This window comes from Quercus suber, unplaced genomic scaffold (assembly GCF_002906115.3).
Source record: "Quercus suber isolate HL8 unplaced genomic scaffold, Cork oak 2.0 scaffold_91, whole genome shotgun sequence".
Lineage (NCBI taxonomy): Eukaryota > Viridiplantae > Streptophyta > Magnoliopsida > Fagales > Fagaceae > Quercus > Quercus suber.
Window position 1 is genome coordinate 348,443 of NW_027069556.1, and position 25,136 is coordinate 373,578.

Sequence of the window (25,136 nt, forward strand, 5' to 3'; positions counted from 1 at the left end):
AAAAAAACATAGGTTTGGAACTGCCAACAAATCTTTTAATTTATGGAAAATCATCATCAAAAATATTTTTAGCAGAAACAGAAGACATTGTATCAGAATCTGTATTTCTTCATAAACAATTCCTTTTTCATTTCTTGAAATAATGCAAGTAGTATTTGTAAAAGTACCTTCAGTTTTAACTTTTAAATCAGCAAGCATTTTTTCAACAGTTTCAAGAGTTTTAGATTGGGAGGTTTAGAACTTAAATTTTTTATTTTGATTGGGTAAATTAATCAAATGTTTCTTAGTTTTAAGAGAAACAGATTTTTCAATAGAAACAGTTTTTTCAACAATTTTTTCTTCAATACGGTCAAGCTGTTGACCAATAAAATGCAAAGATTCATTAGTAAAATTGTTTTGTTCAATGAGACTAGTAATGGGAGTTTGATCATCAGCAATCTTGAAAGGGAAGGCTTTAACATTAGTCTTCTTATTAGTAGTTATCAAAATTGTCTCAAGAGGCAGATGGCTAAACCTAATAGTGGTTTTGTCTTCTTTAACAAAATTTGATTTTTTTATCACATTCAAATGATTTTTTGAAACTTCATCTTTTGAAACATAATATTTTTCAAGAAAGTCAAAAAACAAAATATGTTTTTTCAATTGATTCATTTTTTCTAACCATTTTCTTTTAACACGGTCTTTTTCAGGCTGAGCAAAATTACTTTGGTAGTATTTTCTTTTATTTCTATTTTTAACAAGCATCAATTCATTATATCAACTGTTATATTGCTGTAATANTAAGAGGATTCCTCTCTTTCAACTGGACTTTTATGTGGTTCAAAAATGACCTATTAATGAAGGGTAACTTTGTTTAGAAATATAGTCATAAATGTCAAAAAACAAATTTCATTTTAAATTCAAAAAGAGAATTCCTAAAATTTAGGATTTTTTTTTCTCTTCACGTTCAAAAAAGAAATTATAGTTATTGCTTATCTCTAAAGTTTATCCTTTTTATTTGTTTGGAAATATATATATATATATATATATATATATTTCTAAATTATAATAGATACAAATTATTAACCTTTACTCAAAAAAATAGAAAGAGCCTTTGAGTATGCACTCACGAGCATGTGTATGAGTGCGTGCTTAGAGACTAGTGTGTGTGTGTGTGTGTGTGTATATATATATATATCATCCAAAGCAAGAGTAAAATCAAGATAACAATTGAAATAAACAGGACCATCATACAAAGAAGCAGTAATCATACCAAGAATGCTATCTTTAAAGTGCTTAAATCTAGCATCTCTTAAACACATGAGGACAGAAGCATTTATTCCTTTTCTAGTAAGTAGTTTAACAGCAACTTGAACCATACCAATATGTAAATAACTAAGTTTTTAGCAATGAAATCATTAATATTTCTTTTAGAAAACAAGCAACATTTTTCATGAGTTTTTGAAATAGAAAATATTTGTTCAATAGTTCTCACTTTGTAAATGGGATGAAAAGTAGTTTAACCCAACTAGTTTTGTAAATAATTTTAGTATCAACTTTAGGAATATTCTATTTCTGGAAATTAGGTAACTCATGTTCTTCAACAGTGTGATCTTCTTCATTTACAATATCAGGAGGACAACCAGTCTTGGAGCTGACAGAAGAGTTAGATCTCCACAACTTATTCATACTATCCTAAGTTTAGCACTCAATTATCATGTTTTTCTCACAACTGTTGCATTTTGTAACACATACCCTAAGCAACCCTATACCTCTCATGCCTTACACGCCTTCTCTTGGCTCAAATGGGCCTTACAGTCAGGTTCTAGGAATTCACTTTACGTCTAGGGTGGCGCCAAAAATGGTAAGAAGGGAACACAACAACAGAGTATCAAAGTTTCGGGTAAGCACAAATAAGAGATAAAGACACACCAACACTATCACCAGCAAGAAAATAATGGCTCTGATACCAAAAAGGAGGAAGGGGACGCATAGCTGAAGAGATGGAAGCATAGTATAATATATTGAAAGTAAAATAAGCGTAGTAGAACCAGCCAAGAAGGAGATATTGTAGTTATAAACAAAGTAATTTAAAGTAATAATAAGGCGGTAGAACCAGCCAAGCAGTATATATCAAAGTAATTCAAAGTAAATGAAAGCAATTTAGAACCATCCAAAATGGCGGTAGCAACAAGTAGTATGTTAAACAGAAAGCTGAGAATACTTGTTATTGAAAGTAGAACAAACACTTACAGTAGTAGTTACAAGATCTCAAAAGGACAGGTTACAGGTTAACAGTTACAAAGCTTGAACTAGTCATAGTTACAAGGTTGTATGGATAGTAGTGGTAGTAGGAACAAGGAACTCTCCCTAAAGAAGGCTTCTAAAGGAAAGAAGGTTTTTCCAAAAGAGAATTCTAAGCTAAACTTAAGGGACAACCTCCCTTAAGTAGGCAAAATTCGGAGTGAACAGTATCATGAACAATAAAAAGTGAACAATACTTGGTGAACAGTAATCCGTGAACAATGCAATGAATTTTTCTTTTTGTCTTCTAAACATCCGTAGCAAGAGACTTGTCCTTTTCTTGCTGAAAGTAGTCAAAAGTAGTCTTGAAAGTAGCATGAGAAACATCATCATTTTGAATAGTTGAAAACATCATCCATCATCATTATAGCATATCAGTAGAGAATCTTGTAACATTTTGGCCATTGTGCAGGCCAGACAAATAGTATCAATCAATTTTCCACAAGATTAGGAGTGTTATCCTCATCATGATTGAACAGTTCCTGGTTGTAAGGGGAATAAGGGTTGTGGGTAATGGATTCTTTAGAAGAGGCTTCAGAATCTCCATGATTGGCAGTAGCTTCTTGCGCCCATATAAGCAAAGCAAAAAGAGCATCAGGGTTTTTTCTTAAATCATTAATAGGGAGCTCTTATTTTTTACTGGAGTTTAGTATTCTTGGTGGAAGAGGAGAAGGGAGCATTAGTAAGGACAGGAGGTTGAACTGGTGGATTATCCTTGATAATGGGGAGAGCAATAGTGGATGAATATTCTCTAGAAATAGTAGCAATGATACTTTGAGTATGAGGGAATTTTCCCTACCATTTCACATACCAATGTCATGAAAGAACGTCACCATCCTTTTCATATTGCCATTTTTATATCCAAGGTACCTTATGGCGTTTAACAAAGTTAAGTAAAGCAGGGAACTTAGCACCATAAGCATCAACCTTATAAAATTTCTTGAAACATTCAAAAGCATTAAGTAATGGTTCAGGAAATATGTCATTAATAGGGCCAAATTAGGTCCACCAACGATTGAACCAAAGGGGCAGAGAACCAGTGAAACTTTTGTCAAAATTAACAAACCAAGAATGAGACATGTTTTCATTCTGGTGAAGCATAAATCTTGACCAAGCAGTGATATAATCATGGTAGGAATAGGGGATGGGAGAAGTGGGCATTGTTCTAGTAGAATTAGGGGAAGGCCCCATTTTTCTTCAGGAATAATATTGACTAGGTAAACACTGTGGTAAATAATTTTGGAGGAATCATCTTTGTCTTTTATGGTGCTAATAATAATAGATTTTTCATGACACAAGAGGTCAGAATAAATACTATAAATTCTTTTAGTTATGCTCAGGAATCCAGTGAAACCTTGGAAGGAAATAACTTTTAGCAAGTTTGAGAGGATCAGAAATTGAGGCTCTGTTGGGTTCAATATAAAACAAGTTTGGGAAATATTTGTTTTGATATATTAAGGGATATTGTAATTTCTGAGAAAAGCAGTTCTAATAGGTTGGTTAACAGGGGTTATAGCATAAGGGTCATAGGATGAGGCAAGAACAATGGAGTAATTGGGCCTAGGGATGTATATATATAGTGTGTGTGTGTGTGTCTATATATATATATATATAGAGAGAGAGAGAGAGAGAGAGAGAGAGAGAGAGAGAGAGAGAGAGAGACGTCAAAAATCCATTTAACAAAAATATAGTTAGTCTTATTAACTTTAAAACCTCTTAAACGCACACAAAAGTTCGAAACTGTATAATCTCAGTTTTTCTTTTTCTTCTTTTTGCTGAGTAATACAAAAGTTTATTAAGGAAAAGATCCAAGGCTGCAGCTATCTCCCTTCTTTGCCTGCATAACGACAGAGAGGAGAGAGGAGATGGCATTAGCACCATGACAACTAAAAAAAAAGGGCCTAAGCAACAAGAGAATAGCAAGAAGAGCCACTTTAGCTTCAAAACAAAGAGGATCTCATTTTATTTCGATTTCCAATTCAAACATATGTGATCTTATCCAAATAGTTTTGAGAAATATTAGCAAGATAAATCAAAATGAAATGTTTAGGTAGAGCCAAATAGTAGCATGACACCAACCAAGTCTCAAAGTTTAATTTTGAGTCCCAAACCCTATAATCTATATAAACCAAAAAAAAAAAAATCCTCTACATTCAAGGCTCTATACCTAAAAGAATTTAGAAGTCAAATACAGTGAATTGTAGCTTCTATTGCTTTTTTATTCTCTCTCTCTCTCTCTAACCTCCGATTCAAACTTGCTAGTTCAAAATTTCTTGTTCAAACTTGCTAGGTTGCTTCAATGTGTTGTTGGGAATATCAATTTGCCTACGAGTGGCTTGAATTGGCCTTTTGGATCGACGTCATTAGGGTTTTTTGTGCGTTGATGGTTTTTGGGTTGTTTGATTTGGTGTGTTGTTGGGTTGATCGGCACCAATGGGTTGTTGCGGTGGGTTGTGGGTGGGTCATGGTCGGCATGTGGGTTGATATGGGTTTGGTTACAATAGGTTTGGTTTGCTCTTGGTTGATGTAGGTTTGAGAGAGAGAGAGAGAGAGAAATGAATAGTGTTGGATGTGATGTGAAAAATAAGAGATGAGATGTAAGGAGAGTGTTGAAATGATATGCTAAAATGGATAAAATTATTTTTCGGAGTGTAAAATGGGGATTTTTTAAGAAACCTTGATGCGAATACTCTTAAACACATGGTGTGGGTTCCTTTTTTGGAAAGTACCCAAGTCCATTAATGACAAGGGATCTTGGGCCTCTAGGGATGAATGGTTGGACTTGGTCCGGTTCTCTGCAGCTTATTGGGGTCATTATATGAACCGGTTTGTGCATAAGTCACATAAAGCTCCTCAAGGCTAAAATGCGATTTCCTCTTAAGTAATAAAATACCATTATAAGTGTTTTAGTGTCATAAAATGACCATTTACAATTACGAAATAAGTAAAATACTTATTCATAATATTCACAATGAGAAGGAGATTGAAATAAAATATTTAAGACTTATCTTTTATTGTGTGAACATTTAAAAGAGTTCCTTCACTTGGTTCCCCGAGTGTGATGTCGTGATACCCCGAATGTGATGTCAAGGCTCCCAAGGGTACTAGGTTTGTAATCCATGGAACCCAGAATCTCTGGTTCCTTGAACTATAGGATCTTTCTCCAAGCTTATTATGCAATGGAGTTTTGTGTTTTCCCTTTACCTCTATAGGTCTTGCACAAGAACAACTATACAATACATATATCTTCAAATAATTGTTAGCCTTTTTTAGATTAGGATATATATTCTAATAAATATACATATACGTAAATAAATTTCAAAAGAATGATTCAGCCATGAGTATCCTGGCCCCAATTCTCACAAGCTTAGTGCTTTTGCACAAGACTTGTGGGATTTGGAACTTAAGTCCAAGTAGCTTTGCTTGGTCATTGTCTTCCAAGATAGTCAAGTGAGGAGGATTTTGTGGGGGAGAGTGATATATGATGTGTGCATGTTTTGGCCTATATTTCTTTGGAGGCTAAGTAATATTTTGAATGATCTCAAGGATGTGGGATGAATTCCTCCCCCTTGGCTCTCTTCTCTCCCTTGCTGGCCTTTTAAAGCTTAAAGAATTATCTTTTTGAACCTTTGAACTCTCCCCTTTGTTGAGGTCTAAAAAGTTATAACACCAAGGTCGAAAATAGCACAGTAGGTGAACCCCATATAAAAGGATTGAACTGATCACAAGAGAAAAGGATGGTAGGCCCAAGTCCATTACAAAAAGATTTAAAGCCCAGAACCCAAGAAAGGAAAGGTCTTAGGGCCCATGAAACGAAGGAAAAAAAGAAGAAGAAGCCTAGCCTATCAAAATCAGAAAATCAAAAGGGAGTCCAGTGATAAGAACTAGACCGGTAGACCCACGGACTGCCAGAAGCCCGAGGTCCTCGGGACATGAAGCAAAGCTGGTATGAGATTAAGACAACTCAAAAGAAGTGTCCAGAAAACACAAGAAATGAAGAACAAATACATCTTTATCAGCCACCCAACGATGCAGAAAGGAATCAGAGAGCTTGGGAGTAAACAATTCATAAACAAAGGGCTGATACCTCAGGAAACCCAGAAGGAAGAACCACGAAAGGAAGTAGTTGGGAAAACTTTCAACTTGGCAAAGATGGAATCAGCTCACTCAGGAAAAATGACAAAAGGAAAGGTAGCCAAAAAAAGCTGAACCTAAAAAGGTAAGGTGTAGAAGCCTTAAAGGAAGAGAGATTATAAGTCAGCTCTCTAGGGACACCCCAGAAAGGAAAGTCAGCAAGGAGCTTTTGAGGAAAAGACATCAAAAGAAGGAAACTATGAGAAAATAAGGAAGGGATCAGCCACTGAAGTAGTTGGCACTACATAGGCACTGGTACCCAGGGGAACAGGGGAGGGGGAATCAGTGGTACCCCAGAACCCTAGAATGACACTATAAAAGGAAGAAGTAGCCAACATTGGGAGAGAGGTCAGCAAGAGTGAATTAGAACAGAATCATTGAGAAAACTCTGTCAAAAACTCAAAGAAAGTAGTAAAAAGAAAGAGGAATATCGTCCAGTATCCCAAAACAGCCACTATAGAACACACTTGAATTTAAAAGGATTCAAATCTTGCAAGTCTTAGAGGCTTGGATAGCCATCTAAATTTGTAATTTTTGAGTTTATTTGGACCTTGTAACACATCTTAGTGAGCACGTTGTAATTGATAACTAATGAAAATAATGAACTATTTCACAAGGTTTTAAGGTTCCTTAACAATTATTTTGTCTCTCTTTATTGCATTGTTCGTTTAGTGTTTCTTGCTGTTCAAAACGTATATATTCTTGCCTGCTGGTATGTACGTATTGTAGGATTCTGGCTCTGTGCACCACTTGGTTTGTAAATAGACCATTTAGTTGGTGAACCAAGCCCAGTCCCTTTAAACAACTATTAAAAGGCCCAGGGTCCTTGCTTTAACTTGGGCCTGGACACTATCCAAAAAAGGACCCTCACACCCTTTTTCCTCCATCTGAATCCCCATTTCCCTCCCCACCCCCCTTCTGTTATGCTTTAGTGTTCCTTTTATAGTGGACATGGTCTAGTACCCCAGGAGAGGACATCCTTGGTCTGCTAGGTACAACCATGTCCTCGAGAACCTGAAAAAGTGCATTAGGCAGAAGTTTCACTTAATTAGACAATTATAACTCAAAAGGGGTGTTTGGCTTTAGCTACAAATGGAAGATTTCTTCTTGGAAAGTTAAAGGAGTGGGTAGGTTGCTCAATGCAATGGATGACAGCTTTGATTAAAAATGACAATTAAGAGGAAATTGTGGGGAGATGTCATGCACAAGGAGGAACTAAGTTTTCTATTAGTTCATGCATTCCAAGGGAAACCTTCGGGATCCTCCTTTCACCAGAAATCAATCCCCTATCGACCAAAACACTTCTCCTTTACTACCAACTCGGGATCCCATGGGCTTGAACCATGGGTTACAAAGATAATACCTAGTTTGGCTGGATTTTTTAATGGCTTTTGCTGAAAATTTGAATATACACCTTGGCTTTCCCATGTGTCAGCCAAGGTCCTCTTTCAAGGCTTCAAGAGGACACATCAAGGTCCTAAGGCCTTAATGTTGATTCTTCTTGTTGCATGTTCTCTGGCCTGACTAAGATCCTTCTTCCTACTGCATATCCTCTAGCCTAACCAAGTTGGGGTCCTCTTTTTTTTTTTTTTTTTTTGGACTTTGAGCCTTCATGGTCCTTCTTAACTTCATGAATTAGGCATTCTTTTATTAAGGCACATGGTCTTTCCTTATTTTTCATGGAATGGACTTTCTTGTCAAATTTTGGTCCTCAACACATGGTTATTAGTATCCCGATTTGGATCCTCCAAATCTTAATATCCTACAATATCTTTGATCTTACTAGGATATGTACCAAAGTAGAATCTACATGGGATCCTGATTTGGATATTACGATTTAATAGGATCCTAATCCCATAATGATATCAAGGATATTGTACTATGAAGGAAAATCAAAAGAAAAAAAAAATTCTTATTTCGAGCCTCCAAGTGGAGCCCAAAGACCCTAAACTATTAAAAAAAAAAAACGTAGTAAATAGATCATCATAGTGGCCTCGGCCCAAATTAATAAATAAAAATAATATAAAAATGTGTAAGGGACATATTTTATGTAAATTGGCTAATCCTTTGACTAAACACACTTTACTTGTAATTAGGTAGATCTAGGATATGTTTAGTACTTCAAGAAACAAGTGTTCAAGTTAAGTATTGAAGTTATGCAAATTTGACCAAGAAACAAGTGAAGGAAATGCAGTTCATTAAAACTTGACAGATGTCTCGGTAGAATCCTTTCTATTGAAATTTAATGTTGAAGCTCGACACAAGCTGTATCTGTCGAGAATTACAATATCAAACTTTTCAGATATGATTACACGCATATTCCTATGTATTTGTGTAGGGTTTCTTTTCTCACAATCCTAGACATATATAAGGATTATTTTAAAGGCTGTCACACATCTTTTGAGTGACTAAATGCAAAAAGTGACCTAGTTCATCATTCTCTCTGAAGAAACTACTGCCTCTTTATGCCAAGGGTTTTGTAACCAAAGAGCTTCCTAATCTTCATTGTTGATGATGGGACTAACGAAATCAATTACAGACGAGCTCAATAGGACAGACGAGATCAGCCTGAGAGGACGAGTACCCACTTCACTGATGAAGGTAGACATTTCATTCAATGCTGCCAATAACACTCTAGACGGTTACAAAGCCAACTGTACAGACTGTTGGGAGCAAATTAAAGCAACATAATGAGGCAGGAAACGTTACCCAGAAGAGCATTAAAACCACCATAACTGCCCCAATGGCTAGAAGCTGTAATAACATATATAAAGCTCTCACATTGCCAAGAACAAGGTACACACACACTCAGATAGATACAAAGAGATTTCTTCGATTCCATTACATTATATTGCTCATTCTTAAAAAGCTCCTTATACTGACTTTGGCATCAGAGGTGTTGTGGCAGGCACCACATCGGTGACCACTTTCGAGAGTACATTCATATAGGCTGGAGATTGCTCCCGTCTGCACACTCTGACTGACGAATTCATGCTTCATCAGTTTGGCGCCATCTGTGGGGAACGACATTTTCGTGTTTAATCTCGAAAAAGTAGTTTCCAATCAACAATTACTATCAGATGGAGTCCAATCAAGATTCCACACCCTTAGTTCAGCAAGTTCAGGCTCTCGCAGCCACCGTTGAAGAATTGACCAGACAAAATCAGGAAATGAAGCTACGGCTTCAGCAGGAGGAGAATCGGTCTAAAGGAAACCGAAATGACGAGGGAGATAGCCACAGAAGAAGTGACCATCAAAGGCCTACTACTCCAACTGAGCACAACTCAGATCTTCTCCAAGAGATGAGGAGGGAGATGGACAAACTTAGGAACGCCATCAAGGAGAAAACAGAACGGAGTGTAGATCGAATGGTCAGGGCAACAAATTCGCCGTTCACCACAGCAGTCCTTGAATGCCTAGTGCTGTCAAAATTTTGGTTGCCCCAACTTGAACCGTTCGATGGGCTAAAGGACCCTCAAGATCATCTTAACACCTTCAAAACGACACTAGGGCTGCAGTAGCCCTCAAACGAAATACTATGTTGTTCCTTCCCAACCACTTTCAAAGGAGCTGCAAGGGAATGGTTCATAAAGTTGCCAACATCGTCCATTGACAACTTCAAGCAATTGAGCAACACCTTCCTGCGCCACTTCATTGGAGGACAACGCCCTAAGAGGACCGCGGACCACTTACTTACCATCAGGCAGGGAGAGAAGGAAACCCTAAGGTCATACGTGAAACGCTTTACTCGTGAGACACTGGAGGTGGACGAAGCTGACGATAAGGTGCAACTGACGACCTTCAAGGCAGGGTTGAAATCCAGAGAGCTCGTTACGTCATTCGCAAAGAATCCCCCAAAAATGATGGCTGAGATGCTCCTTAAAGCACAAAAGTACATGAATGCTGAAGACGCATTAGCAGCCATTAGGGATGTAGAGAGACCAGGGGACAAAGAAAGGAAAGATGATGATCGTAAAGGACAAAAGCGGGAGCGCCCAAATCATCGAACCAATGACGGGAGTAGAAGGAAAGATGATAAAGGTCCACAAACGGTAAAATTTACCCCTCTTATTATGCCAGTTGATAAAATTTTAACGCAGATTAAGGACGAACACTACCTTAAATGGCCGCGACCATTGCACTCGTCTCCTAACGTCTGTGATAAGAATAAGTACTGTCGATTTCACAAGGATCATGGCCATTAAACCGAAGATTGTCGAGACCTTAAAGAGCAAATAGAGGAGTTGATACAAAAGGGGAAGCTGCAGAAGTTTATGAAGAAGGAGGAGTATAGTAAGTTTCGGGTCGAAAACATAGGCCAGTATGAGTCCTCATCTAGGGGCGGTGACCGTCAATTCCAACCTCCTCAAAATGTGATCGGGGAAATACAGACGATCGTATGAGGGCCCATCACAGAAGGATCATTCAAGTCCCTTAAGAAAGCATATCAACGACAGGTGAACAACGTCCACACGACACCCCCGTTGAAGCACAAACGAACTGATCAGGACATAATTTTCAATGAAAGAGATGCTAGGGGAGTGAAGTAGCCTCACAACGACCCCTTGGTCATAATGCTTACCATAGAAGGATTCAACACAAAAAGGATCCTCGTGGACAATGGTAGCTCCGCTGATATCATCTACTTCCCTACATTCCAACAACTGAAACTGGATCCAAAAAGACTGCGTCCATTTGATTCCCCCCTCGTCAGTTTCAGTGGTGACAAGGTATACCCCAAGGGCATAGTGATATTGACGGTGACGATGGGAACCTACCCGAAGTAGTTGACCTGTCATCTGGACTTCTTAGTGGTAGATTGCCCCTTGTCCTACAATGTAATCATTGGAAGGCCAGCACTCAACAAGTGGAAAGCATCCACGTCTACCTACTGCCTAAAGGTAAAATTCCCAATGGAGAATGGTGTTGGTGAAGTTAAAGGAGATCAAGTTTTAGCTCAAGAATGCTACTAGGCCGTCGTGGTCGCAAGACAGAACCATACATGGATGATCGAAGAAAAGAAGAAAGAAAATATAAAGGCTTGAGAGACAGTAGAGCTGGCCGAAGGAGAATCAAATAAGACGACCAGGATAGGGACGACTCTAAGTCCCGAGATGAGAACAAAGCTGGTCCAATTTCTTAAAGAAAACCTAGACGTCTTCGCCTGGAGCCACAACGACATGCCAGGCATATCTCCAGAAGTCATTCAGCATAGGTTGAATGTAGACCTAGAAAGGAAGCCCGTCAAGTAGAGACGAAGAGTCTTCGCACCTGAAAGAGACCAAGCGATCGCTGACGAAGTTAACAAACTCTTGACTGCAAGCTTCATCCGGGAAGTACACTATCCAGACTGGCTTGCAAACGTCGTCCTGGTGAAGAAAGCGAATGGGAAATGGAGAATGTGCGTGGACTTCATGGACCTGAACAAGGCCTACCCAAAGGATAGCTTCCCTCTTCCAAGAATAGACCAGCTGGAAGATTCTATAGCTGGACACAAGCTGTTGACATTTATAGACGCCTTCTCAGGATACAACCAGATAAAAATGGCTGACGAGGATCAGGAGAAAACGGCCTTCATCACCAGTCAAGGGCTCTATTATTATAAGGTAATGCCCTTTGGACTGAAGAATGCAGGTGCTATTTATCAGAGATTGGTAAACAGAATATTTAGCAAGCAAATAGGCATGAATATGGAGGTGTACGTGGATGACATGCTCGTTAAGAGCAAAGAGGAACTTGCTCATCTGGACGATCTTAAAGAGACATTTGCTACCCTCAAACAATACCACATGAAGCTGAATCCTAGTAAGTGTGTTTTTGGTGTAGCCTCAGGGAAATTCCTAGGATTCATGGTGTCCTAGAGAGGAATAGAGACAAATCCAAAGAAGGTACAAGCCATAATCAACATGGCATCACCCAAGACCGTTAAGGAAGTCCAGAAGCTTAGAGGGCGAATTGCAGCCCTCAATAGGTTTGTCTTTAGAGCGACAGACAAGTGCCTACCCTTCTTCAAGACCTTGAAACAGGCTTTTGCCTGGATTAACGAATGTGAGGCAGCTTTCCAGGAACTCAAACACTACCTAAGCAATCCACCCATTCTAAGCCTGTCAAAAGAAGGTGAGAACTTGTATTTGTACTTAACAGTGTCAGCTACAGCTGTCAGTGCAGCCCTGATCTGGGAAGAAAACAAGAAGCAACTTCCAGTTACGTCAGCCAAGCCTTCCAAGGAGCTAAGTCCAAGTACCCAAAGATTGAAAAAATCACGTTCGCATTGATAGTAGCCTCATGCAAACTTAGACAGTATTTTCAAGCAAATCCAATCTTGGTGATGATGGACCAACCTATCAAGAAGTCCATGGGAAAACCTGAGGCAGCTGGGAGAATGGTCCAGTGGGCAATCGAACTCAGCCAATTTAATGTTGAATATCATCCCAGGACAGCCATTAAAGCACAGGCTTTGGCAGACTTCATCGCAGAGTTTACCCTCCCGAACAAAGACGACCTCACCGACAAAGAAAAGCGATGGACAATACAGACCGACGGTTCGTCAGCCCAAAAAAGGGGAGGAGTAGGGGTTGTCATAATCACCCCTGAATGAGAAATACTAAAGTATGGAGTCCAGCTGAAATTTCCTGCCACCAACAATGAGGCCGAGTACAAAGGAATTCTGATGGGTTTGAGGCTCGAAAAAGAGTTTGGAGTTAGGAACCTGTTAGTCCAAAACAATTCAAAGCTAGTAATTAGGCAAATCAAGGGGGAATATGAAGCAAAGGAAGAAAGAATGCAGAAGTACCTCAGGCTGACGAAACATCTGACTCAAGAGTTTGATGAAGTGGAGTTTATGCAAATCCCCAGAAGCCAAAATATGACAGCAGATGAAGTTTCAAAGATAGCCTCGTCAGAAGAAGGGGGATCGAACACAAACCTGATGATGGAAGTCTAGAAAAACCCCAGCACTGAAGAAATCCCAACGTTCGTGATCCAGAGAACAAATAGCTGGATGACGCCCATCCTATCTTTCCTTCAGGATAGACGTCTCCCTCAGGATGCAGACGAGGCCAGGAAGATCAAAAAAAGGGCGGCTAGATTTGCAATCCTCAATGACACCTTATACAAGAGAGGCTTCTCCATGCCTTACTTGAAGTTGTTGATGAAGAAGAAGCAAAGTACATCCTAGAGGAGACCCATGAAGGAGTTTGTGGGGATCATGTTGGCCCCAAATCCTTGGTGCGCAAGATCATTCGAACAGGCTATTTCTGGCCAACTATGCAGACGGATGCCACAGAGTTCATTAACAAGTGTCAGCAGTTCGGGAATGTTCAGCGACTTCCAGCAGAGAAACTGACGACGATTGCGTCCTCATAGCCTTTTGCACAATGGGGAATCGACATCGTCGGCCCACTACCATAAGGCAAAGGTTAGGTAAAATTCTTACTGGTTGCTATTGATTACTTTACGAAATGGGTTGAAGCAGAGGCACTTGCAACCACCACCGAAGCAAGAATCTAACGCTTCGTGTGGAAGAATATAATTTGCAGGTTTGGGATCCCACGAATGATCATATCAAATAATGGACGACAGTTCGATAGCCAAGACTTCAGGGATTTCTGCTCAGGGCTAGGCATCAAGAATCAATTCTCATCCCTAGGGCATCCACAAGCGAATGGACAGATAGAGGTGACAAATCGGGCATTGCTCAAGATCATCAAAATGAAGCTGGACGATGCAAAGGGGACCTGGCCAGAAGAGTTGCCCAATGTCTTATGGGCTTACAGAACCACAGCAAGAACCCCAATGGGAGAAACCCCCTTCAGACTTACCTATGGTACCAAAGCAGTGATCCCGGTCAAGGTAGGAGTAACTAGCACCAGGCGAGAGGTATTCAACAAAGAAGACAATGGCGATCTTCTACGAGTTAGCCTGGACTGTCTAGACGAGGTAAGAGACAAAGCTTGCAGCAGAATGGCGATTACCAGCAGAAAATGACTAATTATTACAACAAGAGGGTAAAGCTCAGACGACTTAACATAGGCGACCTCGTCTTGCGCAAGGTCACCACGGCCACTAAAGACTCTGCCCAAGGAAAGCTCAACCCCACATGGGAAGGACCTTACCAAGTCGTTCACTACTCCAGACAAGGCGGTTATCACCTGGAGACCCTAGACGGGCAAAGACTACCAAGGCCATGGAACGTTGAGCATTTGAAAAAATACCATCAATAGATGTAGCAAATAAATGTATTCGTTATTAAAGTCAATAAATGAATTATTCAACTAATGTCTCTGTGCAAACAGGTCTGGTCAACTATATAAGCCACACAAGCCAAAAATGGCTAAGTAACAAGATTCTGCCTAGACGGATATAAGTTACTGACGATGACAAGATCCCTTAAATAGGTGTAGGTCAAAAAATGGCTAAGTAACAAGATTCCGCCTAGACAAATGTAAGTTACTGACAATGACAAGATCCCTTAAATGGGTGTAGATCAAAAAATGGCTAAGTAACAAGATTCCGCCTAGACGGATGTAAGTTACTGACGATGACAAGATCCCTTAAATCGGTGTGAGTAAAAAAATGGCTAAGTAACAAGATTCCGCTATGACGGATGTAAGTTGCCGACGAAGTCAATTAAAAGATGACAAAATCCCTTAAATGGGTGTAAGTAAAAAAAAAAGTGGCTAAGTAACAAGATTCCGCTGTGACGGATGTAGGTTACCGATGAAGACAATTAAAGACGACAAAATCCCTTAAGTGGGTGTAAATGGGTGTAAATGATAAAACAACTAAGTAGCAAGATTCCGCCTTGATGGATGTAAGTTACTGACGAGGATTTCACAACGAATCAAAACTAAAACTGAACCTGGGCACCCAACCCATTCGCCTGAACCAAAGGAGTTCTAGTTGCAAGAAAATAGCTAAAACTACTGACGAAAGAAAGGAAAGTCACAGTAAGGAACTTTCACTAAGCACAACATATGGACTCAGGCAAAACTTAATAGACAAGTGTGCAACCACGGGTACAAGTAAGTATGCAGTAAATTTGTTTAAAGCCCCAAAACCAAGGGCAATTACCATTGTTTTTACATTAAAAAAAAAAAAAAACCATAAACACTGGGCTACCAATATTGTTCTTAAAATAGAATAAAAAGTAATTGTTTAGAAATTAGATCTAAAAAAAAAAATGGGCCCAAAAACATGACGGGCATCCACCAAAATGAAAAGAAATTTTCACAAGTATCAGAGTCAGGCGTTGGTAGCATCGTCATCACCAGTTGGAGCGTCATCAGCAGGAACATCCTCATGAGCGTCAGGCTCAATGGCAGAAGATTGGGCGGCCTCGTCAGCAGCCATTTCCTGGTCTACTTCCTCCAGGTCCAACTTCTCCATGTCCACCCCAGAAGGATGCTTCATAAGGTATCTCCTCAGGAGCTCAAATCCTTTGAAATACCAGCTGAACAGAACGGTGCTATATTCATTGGTAGTTTGGAATGCTTCCACCGACCTTGCAGCAATTGTCTTCAGTTTCTCCTTAGCACCTAAAAGCTGCTCATCCTTCTCCAGTGTCAACTGGCGCTCAACTCTGAGTTCGTCACCCAGTGTCTTCACTTTCTCCTTCAAGGAAGCAGCCTCACCCATGGAATCAATAAGATTCTTTTTCAGAGTAAAGTTCCCTGCCTCCAGAGCTTCCATCCTGGACGTGAGGGACGCCACCTTCGCCTCCTGGGTAAGATACTCAGAAGTGATATGGAGACTTTCTCCTAGTACCTAGAAAAAAAGTTCAGAGTTGTCAGTAAAAAAAAAAAAAAAAAAAAAAAAAATAAGTGATATGGATACTTTCTCCTAGTACCTAGAAAAAAAGTTCAAAGTCGTCAGTAAAAAAAAAAAAGGGGTGGCGCAAGCGAACTAACCTGTACAAGCTTGTGGACATGGCGAGCAGCCACGTCATTGAATGGGACGCCGGATAGGACCTTTAGATCCGCAGCAGTCACCACTCTATGAGCCCTATCCACTACAAGCCTCTCATCAGTCTAGAGCGTGGATGGACGAGGGTCACCTTTCTCTTTCTCCTTCTCGGACAACCTCGTCCTCTTGGAGACGGGAGTACCCCCAATCTCCTTCACCGAAGTCGTGGGAGAAGCAGTCCTTGTTGTCGCAACCCCTGACATGATTGGGCTGACGGAGGAAGCGGGAGGGACAGAGCCACTTTTCCCAGTAACGCGCACTGCTTTCTTCCCTAAGTTTGATAGAGGCTCTTCCTTCTTTGCCCTCATCTTAGCGTACATGTCTTTGTTGTACTTGGTTGTCATCTCTGCAAGAAGGAAACACTTGTTAAAAAATAAAAAATAAAAAGTGAGGAGATATATATAAAGGTGAATGCTGACAAACTCCATACTTACTCTTTTTTCCCTTAATGTCAAGGTTTCGCAGGATGTAACTGGAAGGATCTGGGCCAAGATAGTAGAAGGCAAGTGTCCTAGGGTCTACAAGGTCATCCCAACTCTCAGTCGTCTACGCATATTCAATCGCCTTCTAAACTCGCTCCTTATACTTACTTTTCAGTTTGGGCCGACTCTTAACTGCGCAAAAGAAGAAGTAAGAGAATCAATAGCGATAAAGGCAAGCACGACGGAACTTAATGTATAAGAGGGAATATTGACACACCTAAGGTCGGGGTTCCCCACTGACGACGCAACCTCGGGAGATCACCCCAAACCTCACTTGAGGGAGTTTCAAAATCGTCCCCAGACACAAAGAAAAACCTAGACTTCCAGTACCTGAACGACGAAGGTAACTTCTTGACAATCCTAGTCCTCCTCACCCAAGGCACCAGTTCATAGTACCCGTGCTCCTTTGACGCTTTTAAGCGATACAAATAGATGAGCTCATCAACCCTAGGCATATCTCCGTCAGTGGTGGCTAGCCATATTCCCATACAACTGACCAATATTCTCCACAAATTAGGCAAAAGTTGCCCAAGAGCAATACCAAAATGATCTAATAACTCCATAAAGAAGGGATGCACAGGAAATCTTAGCCCACAGATGAAGACAGACTCGTAAAAGCACACATCGCCTGGGAAGAAGTGACAAGCCCGGTCCTCCTCATTGGGTAGACGAACCCTAACCCGATCTGGGAACTGAAACCTATCCTTAAATCTCCCAAGTGTGTCAGCGTCCAGCCCACACTTCTCCTCTAAAGGATGGAAAGCCCTAACCTCTAGAGGGGCAGAGATGGCGGTATCCCCCTCTGCTAGGCCGCCACTAGATGACAACCCAGTCTCGAGCTTGCTCGACCTAACCTCAGACATATTCTTTCGCTTTCTCACCTCCTTTGCAAACCAATCTAGTGACTAACGAAGCAAGGGCAACAAATCAGCCAATGCTACGCTCAAACAATTGCCCTTAAAAACAAAATTCTCAATATGGGGAAAAACACCTAAAGACCCTCCTAAGCGAGCGAATAGGAAAGAAATTGATGGGCAGACTGTCCTTACCTCAGAGCTACGAACCATGAAAACCAAAAAGAAGACACAGTACAAGCTAAACCCCCAAGAACAAGGCAAAAAAAAAATTAAAATTAAAAAAGAGTAATTAGAGGCAAGGTTGTAACAGAAAAGAAAGGAAGGGCATAGAAGGGAAAAAGAGAATGGACGTACCTTTAAAAAGCAGTATACAGGGGAAGCACCACCGCGCCGTGCACTAGGTCAGAGGAAAATAGCAGAATGAGGTCGCCGAAGAGGATGGTCAGAACAATGATTGAAGGATTTTGAAAAGAGTGAGAAGGAAAAAGTGAGAAAAGGAGAAGTTTAAAACCAAGAATTGGAAAACTGAAAAACAAGTGGGAAAACCAATAGTCCCATCATATGGAGCATTAACTCCACCAGTCAGAATATGCCATGTAGGCCACAACCCGAAAAGTACTGCCGCTATGCATTTAATACGGCACGAAAACCTAACAACCGCTTGCAGTCCAACAACCATTCACCTTCCCTGATCGACATAATGTGTCATGACGACCACGGAATCCAGGGGTAGCTGATGGGACTGAAAAAATCAATTACAGATGAGCTCAATAGGACAGACGAGATCAGCCTAAGAGGATGAGTACCCACTTCACTGACGAAGGTAAACATTTCATTCATTGCTGCCAATAACACCCTGAACGGTTATAAAGCCAACTGCACAGACCGTTGGGAGCAAATTAAAGCAACATTATGAGGCAAGAAACGTTACCCAGAAGGGCATTAAAACCACCATAACTGCCCGAACAGCTAGAAGCTGTAACAACATTTATAAAGCCCTCACATTGCCAAGAACAAGGTACATACACACTCAGATAGATACTAAGAGGTTTCTTTGATTCCATTACATTATATTGCTCATTCTTAAAAAGCTCCTTATACTGACTTTGGCATCGGAGGCATTGTGGCAAGCACCACACCGGTGACCATTTTCGAGAGTACATTCATACAGGCTGGAGATTGCTCCCGTCTGCACACTCTGACTGACGAATTCACGCTTCATCAAGTTCTATCAAGTAATAGATCTGTAAAGTATAAGATGTAATATGTGTTTTCAAAGTCATAATATACCATGTGTTTTCAAAATACCGAAGAAATTTCGTAGTCTTAAAATAATAAGTTGCACATAGATCACATACTTTAATCTTACAAATATATCATAGATGGTTTAGAAAAGAGTTAGTTTTCCATATATTAAGAGCTATAACTTACAATAGGTTCCAAAAACACATAAGCAGTTTTAGTAACTCAAAATAGTTCAAATATTCAAACGTAATTCATATTCATAACAATCTTATGACTATGGTCCCGCTATATCCCCGTGACTAGGCATAGCAATAGATTTGTAAAGTAATAAGATGTAATATGAGTCTTCAAAAGTTATGATATACTATGGGTTTTCAAAAATAACTAAAGAAGTTTTATAGTCTTAAAATAATTTTTTGTAAATAGATCACATACTTTAATCTTACGAGTATATCATAGATGGTTTAGAAAGTAGTTAGTTTTCTATATATCAAAGCTATAACTTGCAATAGGTTCCAAAATACATAAGCAGTTTTTGTTAGGTTCTAAGGTCTTAGGATTTTATGTATTTAGAACTCTAATGTGTAATGTTGGCAAACCATGATCAAAACACAGTATGTAGTCTTGTTTAGGCTTGCTCAAAGTTGGTTTATTATTGTAAGGTTGGAATCGAGTGGCTGCAGAAGTACTTGGGACTTTCGGCCTGGCTCGATCGATCGAAAATTAGACTCGATCGATCGAAAATCGCACAGGTTGAATTTTCTGCAGAATTTTCAACTCAGCCCTACTTCATTAAACGTTTTGGGTTTTATGTTTTTACCCTAGGTATATAAACAAAACCCTAGCCACGTTTTTGAGGGTTGCTCTAATTGTATTGTTGCTCATACATTGCTGTTTTGTGTAAATCTCTTGTGAGATCTTTGAGGAGTTTTCCTTTACACAAAGCTTAGGGTTTTCAAGTTGAAGATAATATCTACATCTTGATGATCAACTTGGTTGCTACCATTGAAGCTTAAAGATAATCAAGCTGTAGTAGTGCTCCACGAATGCTCTAGACAACTGGTCTGGATCCATCTCTCCGCCGCACCAGATCACTGCCCCTCCTCCGCTTATGCCTCACGCTACCAACAAAGAGCCAAGAGAGAGAAAGAGAGAAAGAGAGAGAAGCAAGCGTGTTTTCTAGAATGTTTGGAAAAATCAAATTTTCATTGAGATAGAGAACGACTTTTTTATATGTGGCTCGCCGTTAAGAGAATTCTCGAGTCTCAACAAACTGTACTTAATGGGCGTAATTTTTAGATATAAATACATGTCTAAATTTAGTTTACTATTTTTATCATGCTCATCAAGATCAAGTTTTACACAAAATTGATGAAAAAGGATTCAGGAATCAGAGAGCGATATACTCATAATATATATTAAAGATACATTGAACAAAAGTAAATTTTAACACACATTACTAATAAAATGCTAAGTATCAAACTACAAATATATAACAAAGTTCCAAGTTTTAACTTTTAACACCACAAACATACATAATGTCTCACTTAAACAAGTCAAAGCAAACAACCATACCAAGTGTCTCACATAATGTCAATGCCAGTGGTCTCTCTCATAGTAGTGCCACCATAAGATTTCTCAACTTCTCGCACTCATCATCTATTCTCTAGTTTCTTTTCTTCTCTTGTCTTTTTGTGATTTTGTTGATTAGGTTAAAGTGATGTCAAACTTTAGATTTTTATTTTTGCATTTTGTTGGGTTAAAAAGAATTGACTCCTTGCAAATTAATTAATTATCTAAGTTAATTAATTAGGTTCAATTACATGCAATGGTGTGGTAGCAAAAATAAATCACTAATTATACTAAATGTAGTGGAAAATAAATTTGACACAAGTGATTTGTTTACGAATGAGAAAAACCACCGAGACAAAACTCCACAAGGTGAATTTTAGGTCACCACTCCCAAAAACTATTATCAATCACAAGCGGTTACAAGTATAAGGAATCTTACCAAATCCTTGCCTATCTCGAAATATCAACTTACAATTGAACTCTTAATTCAATACCCAATTGGACTTGTATTGTAGTGGCAATTTTCCAGTTCAATGCACGAATTCCAGTACGTGATTAACACCAGCAACTTGAAAAAGATGTTGGCTGCAAAGTTCTTCACTTCATCAACTGATGAAGTGTGAATTCGTCAGTCAGAGTGTGCAGATGGGAGCAATCTCCAGCCTGTATGAATGTACTCTCGAAAGTGGTCACCGGTGTGGTGCCTGCCACAACGTCTCCGATGCCAAAGTCAGTATAAGGAGCTTTTTAAGAATGAACAATATAATGTAATGGAATCAAAGAAATCTCTTAGTATCTATTTGAGTGTATATGTATCTTGTTCTTGGCAATGTGAGGGCTTTATATATGTTGTTATAGCTTCTAGCCGTTGGGGCAATTATGGTGGTTTTAATGCCCTTCTCGGTAACGTTTCCTGCCTCATAATGTTGCTTTAATTTGCTCCCAATGGTCTGTACAGTTGGCTTTGTAACCGTCCAGGGTGTTATTGGCAGCATTGAATGAAATGTCTACCTTCGTCAGTGAAGTGGGTACTCGTCCTCTTACGCTGATCTCTTATGTCCTATTGAGCTCGTCTGTAATTGATTTCGTCAGTCCCATTAGCTGCCCCCGGATTCCGTGGTCGTCATGACAAGTTATGTCGATCAGGGAAGGTGAATGGTTTTTGGATTGCAAGCGGTTGTTAGGTTTCCGTGCCGTATTAAATGCGTAGCAGCGGTGCTTTTCGGGTTGTGGCCTACGTGGCATATTTTGACTGGTGGAGTTAATGCTTCATATGATGGGACTATTGGTTTTCCCGTTAGTTTTTCAGTTTTTCAATTCTTGGTTTTAAACTTCTCCTCTTCTTACTTTTTCCTTCTCACTCTTTTCAAAATCCTTCAATCATTGTTCTGACCATCCTCTCCGGCGACCTCATTCTGCTATTTTCCTCTGACCTAGTGCATGACGCGGTGGTGCTTCCCCTGTTTACTGCTTTTTAAAGGTACGCCCATTCTCTTTTTCCCTTCTATGCCCTTCCTTTCTTTTCTGTTACAACCTTGCCTCTAATTACTTTTCTCTCCTTTTTTTTTTTTTTTTTTTAATTTTTTTTTACTTTTTTTTTTTTAATTTCTTGGGGTTTAGCTTGTACTGTGTCTTCTTTTTGGTTTTCATGGTTCGTAGTTCTGAGGTTAGGACAGTCTGCCCGTCAATTTCTTTCCTATTCGCTCGCTTAGGAGGGTCTTTAGGTGTTTTTCCCATATTGAGAATTTTGTTTTTGAGGGCAATTGTTTGAGCGTAGCATTGACTGATTTGTTGCCCTTGCTTTGTCAGTCACTAGATTGGTTTGCAAACGANCAACGTTCGATGCGAATCGTGCCGGATTGGCAACCCTATACCAAGACGAGTCCATGCTCACTTTCGAGGGTCAGAAGATCCAAGGATCCCCAAACATCGTCGCCAAGCTCACCAGCCTCCCTTTCCAGCAGTGCCAACACAGCATCACCACCGTCGATTGCCAGCCCTCCGGCCCCGCCGGCGGCATGCTCGTCTTCGTCAGCGGTAACCTCCAGCTCGCCGGCGAACAACACGCCCTCAAGTTCAGCCAGGTAACAATTTCGAATCGATCGGATTCCAGATCCCTCAGATCTACTTTGAATTTTTTTTTTTTTTTTTTTTTGTCGGATCTAGGGTTTATCGTCTGGTTTTTGGATGAATATATTGCTTTTGTTTATTGGTGATGTTAGTACTCTACTTTGAATGTATCGATTTCAATGTATGTCTTCCTCAATTGTTCACATTCTAGATTTCAAAATCGGAATGATTGCGTTACTCGCTAATGGTGAAATAAGCTTTAAAAAAAAAAAAAAAAAGAAGAGATTCTTGGTATGAAAGCTATTGAGTCTTTTCGAGTAATGTGAGAGATACAGACTTTTTAATAAAAAAAATTACAAATGGCTGATGTGGTTAGTTGCTATCGGTAAATGAAGAACTGATGATACTGGTGAGCCTAGATGAAAATCAGTAAGAAGTTGGTCACATTTGTAAAAATGTTATAAAATAGTTTATGGCAGTTGCATTACTCGGTCTCTTTTATAGGCAGACGAGCAATCAATGTCTGAGTTCATTTGATTTTCTGATTATGCTTGTATTTATGCTATTTTTATGCATTTCTGAGAGACTGAGAGCCTTTATGAATAAGCTTATGCAGGAAATGTTTTGAATTTTTTAGCGTGTACTTATTATCGGACTCATAAACGTTTTGCCTTTATTTATTCAATTTCTGTTCTTATATAGGAATCATGGCATTTAAATCTCTGCAGCCTCTAGGCCTATATGTTTTGATACTTAATGGTTTGCATGAAGTGCAAGCCAACTATACTAATGATGCGGTTAAGAATCATTGCTTGAAATAATTATAAGCCTAAATTGACATGTTATATCTTTGATTCTTTGTGCGTGTTTTATGATCATGTGTATTCATGTATTAACTTATTCTTGTGCTAATGATCTCTAGTTTAAATGGTACATTGTAGGTTCTTTACTTATTGTGTGTGTAAATTACCAATAAAAGAAATAGTTCTTTTATTTTTGCATTTCTTTGTTCTAACTGTAATTTCTTGTCATGCTTTCTGCGCTCAGATGTTCCATTTGATACCAACAACGCAGGGAAGCTTTTACGTGTTGAATGACATATTCCGTTTGAACTATGCATGAAGACAAGATAATTAACCACTCAAATTCAACAAATGGAAGTCGTATGCGGCCAAAATGTCCCGGATTGTATGTTTGTTTATCATTGTTTAATTATAGACATATCAAATGGAAAGAGGTTTTTCTTTGGATGGTTGTGTTTAAGGTTTCATTATGCTTTTGTCCCCATGTTTCAGAGATTTCTCAGTTGTGATTGTTTGAATGAAAGATACCTTCATGGATATCTGTTTGAATGAAGTGCGTTTACTACATCGGCTCTGAAAGTTTGGCTAATACCAAATAAGTATAATTTTAGTCTTGGATGAGTCCCACATATGGGCAATCAGCTCTGCTTTTGGTTATTTGTTAATACCTATTTACATTAAAAAATATCAACTGGCAGGTGTTTTGCATCTTGCTTATATGGCTGTTGGCTTGGCGCTTGTGGTTAGGGACCCCAATCTGTTGGCAAGGAAGAATGGTATGTGAACCATATGCCCCTGCAGCAATCCATATTCCACATCCTTTTCATCCTTGCCCTCTTCTTCTTGTTTCTTATCTTCTCTTCCAACTAAGATAAAAGGTCTAACTACCCTTTGTGCATGGTTGCCGGTGTTTCTGATACTTTGGGTGAATAATCTCATCCAAGCATGCCACAGTATCACTGAAAGTTGGCCAATAATAAACTTGACTTATACAGTCTGTACCTAATAATTTTTACTACTTTGTAGTCCATCTTACAGGATAGGGTTCCTCCCAAATTAGCAGCATATTTCAAATGTGGACTTACATTTGCTCAGACGGATGGTATTTCTATTTGGATCCTTGCCCTTTTGTTCTCCATTTCGAAAGGTCAGGCACTACCATGGCTGTCCCTGACCAGCATGGCACTTTGAAATCAGGTCTGCTCTAATGCTCTTTTGAGCAATATAAATAGGCATTAGGCAACAGCATGCTAAGAGCATTCACAGCAGTAGAGCTAAATTTTTAGCTTTTTAGCTACACAAAAAGTAACTTTATCTATTTTACCTTCACACATCCTATAGCAGTGAAACTATTTTAGTTTTTAACATAATAAAATAATATAAACACTACAATAAAATAATATTTTATTCAACTACCAACACATAACCACAACCACCATCAAACCCATAAAAATCATTGCACAACCACAACCCTGCCATGCCCATCAAAGCCGGTGAAGAAGAAAAAAAAAGAAAGTAGAAAAATCACAGCCCGAAACAAAAATCGAAACCCATGCCTGAAACACAAAGCCAAAACACAAGCACAGCCCGAAACACAAAACTGAAACGCCGAAAATAGAAAAGAGAGTTCGAAATGGGTCAAGTCAGCGGTGACGGGTCTATGGCAGCTGGGCTCGTGCAGATCGGTGATGGGCCTCTGAGGAAAAAAGAAGGGTCTGTGGGTCTGT

At 39.4% G+C, this 25,136-nt stretch overlaps 2 protein-coding genes across 2 annotated transcripts; both read left to right on the top strand.

Annotated features, from left to right (window-relative positions):
- Positions 1–12,772: 12,772 nt before the first annotated feature.
- LOC136067902 (uncharacterized) lies at positions 12,773–13,782 on the top strand. Its single transcript, XM_065774340.1, has 2 exons — positions 12,773–12,959; positions 13,535–13,782. The coding sequence occupies exons 1-2, from the start codon at positions 12,773–12,775 to the stop codon at positions 13,780–13,782; spliced, it is 435 nt and encodes a 144-aa protein (XP_065630412.1).
- A 7,889-nt stretch (positions 13,783–21,671) lies between these two features.
- On the top strand, positions 21,672–23,974 carry LOC112030060 (nuclear transport factor 2B). Its single transcript, XM_024062746.2, has 3 exons — positions 21,672–21,687; positions 22,346–22,620; positions 23,654–23,974. The coding sequence occupies exons 1-3, from the start codon at positions 21,672–21,674 to the stop codon at positions 23,726–23,728; spliced, it is 366 nt and encodes a 121-aa protein (XP_023918514.2). The 3' UTR covers positions 23,729–23,974.
- The last annotated feature ends 1,162 nt before the right edge of the window (positions 23,975–25,136 follow it).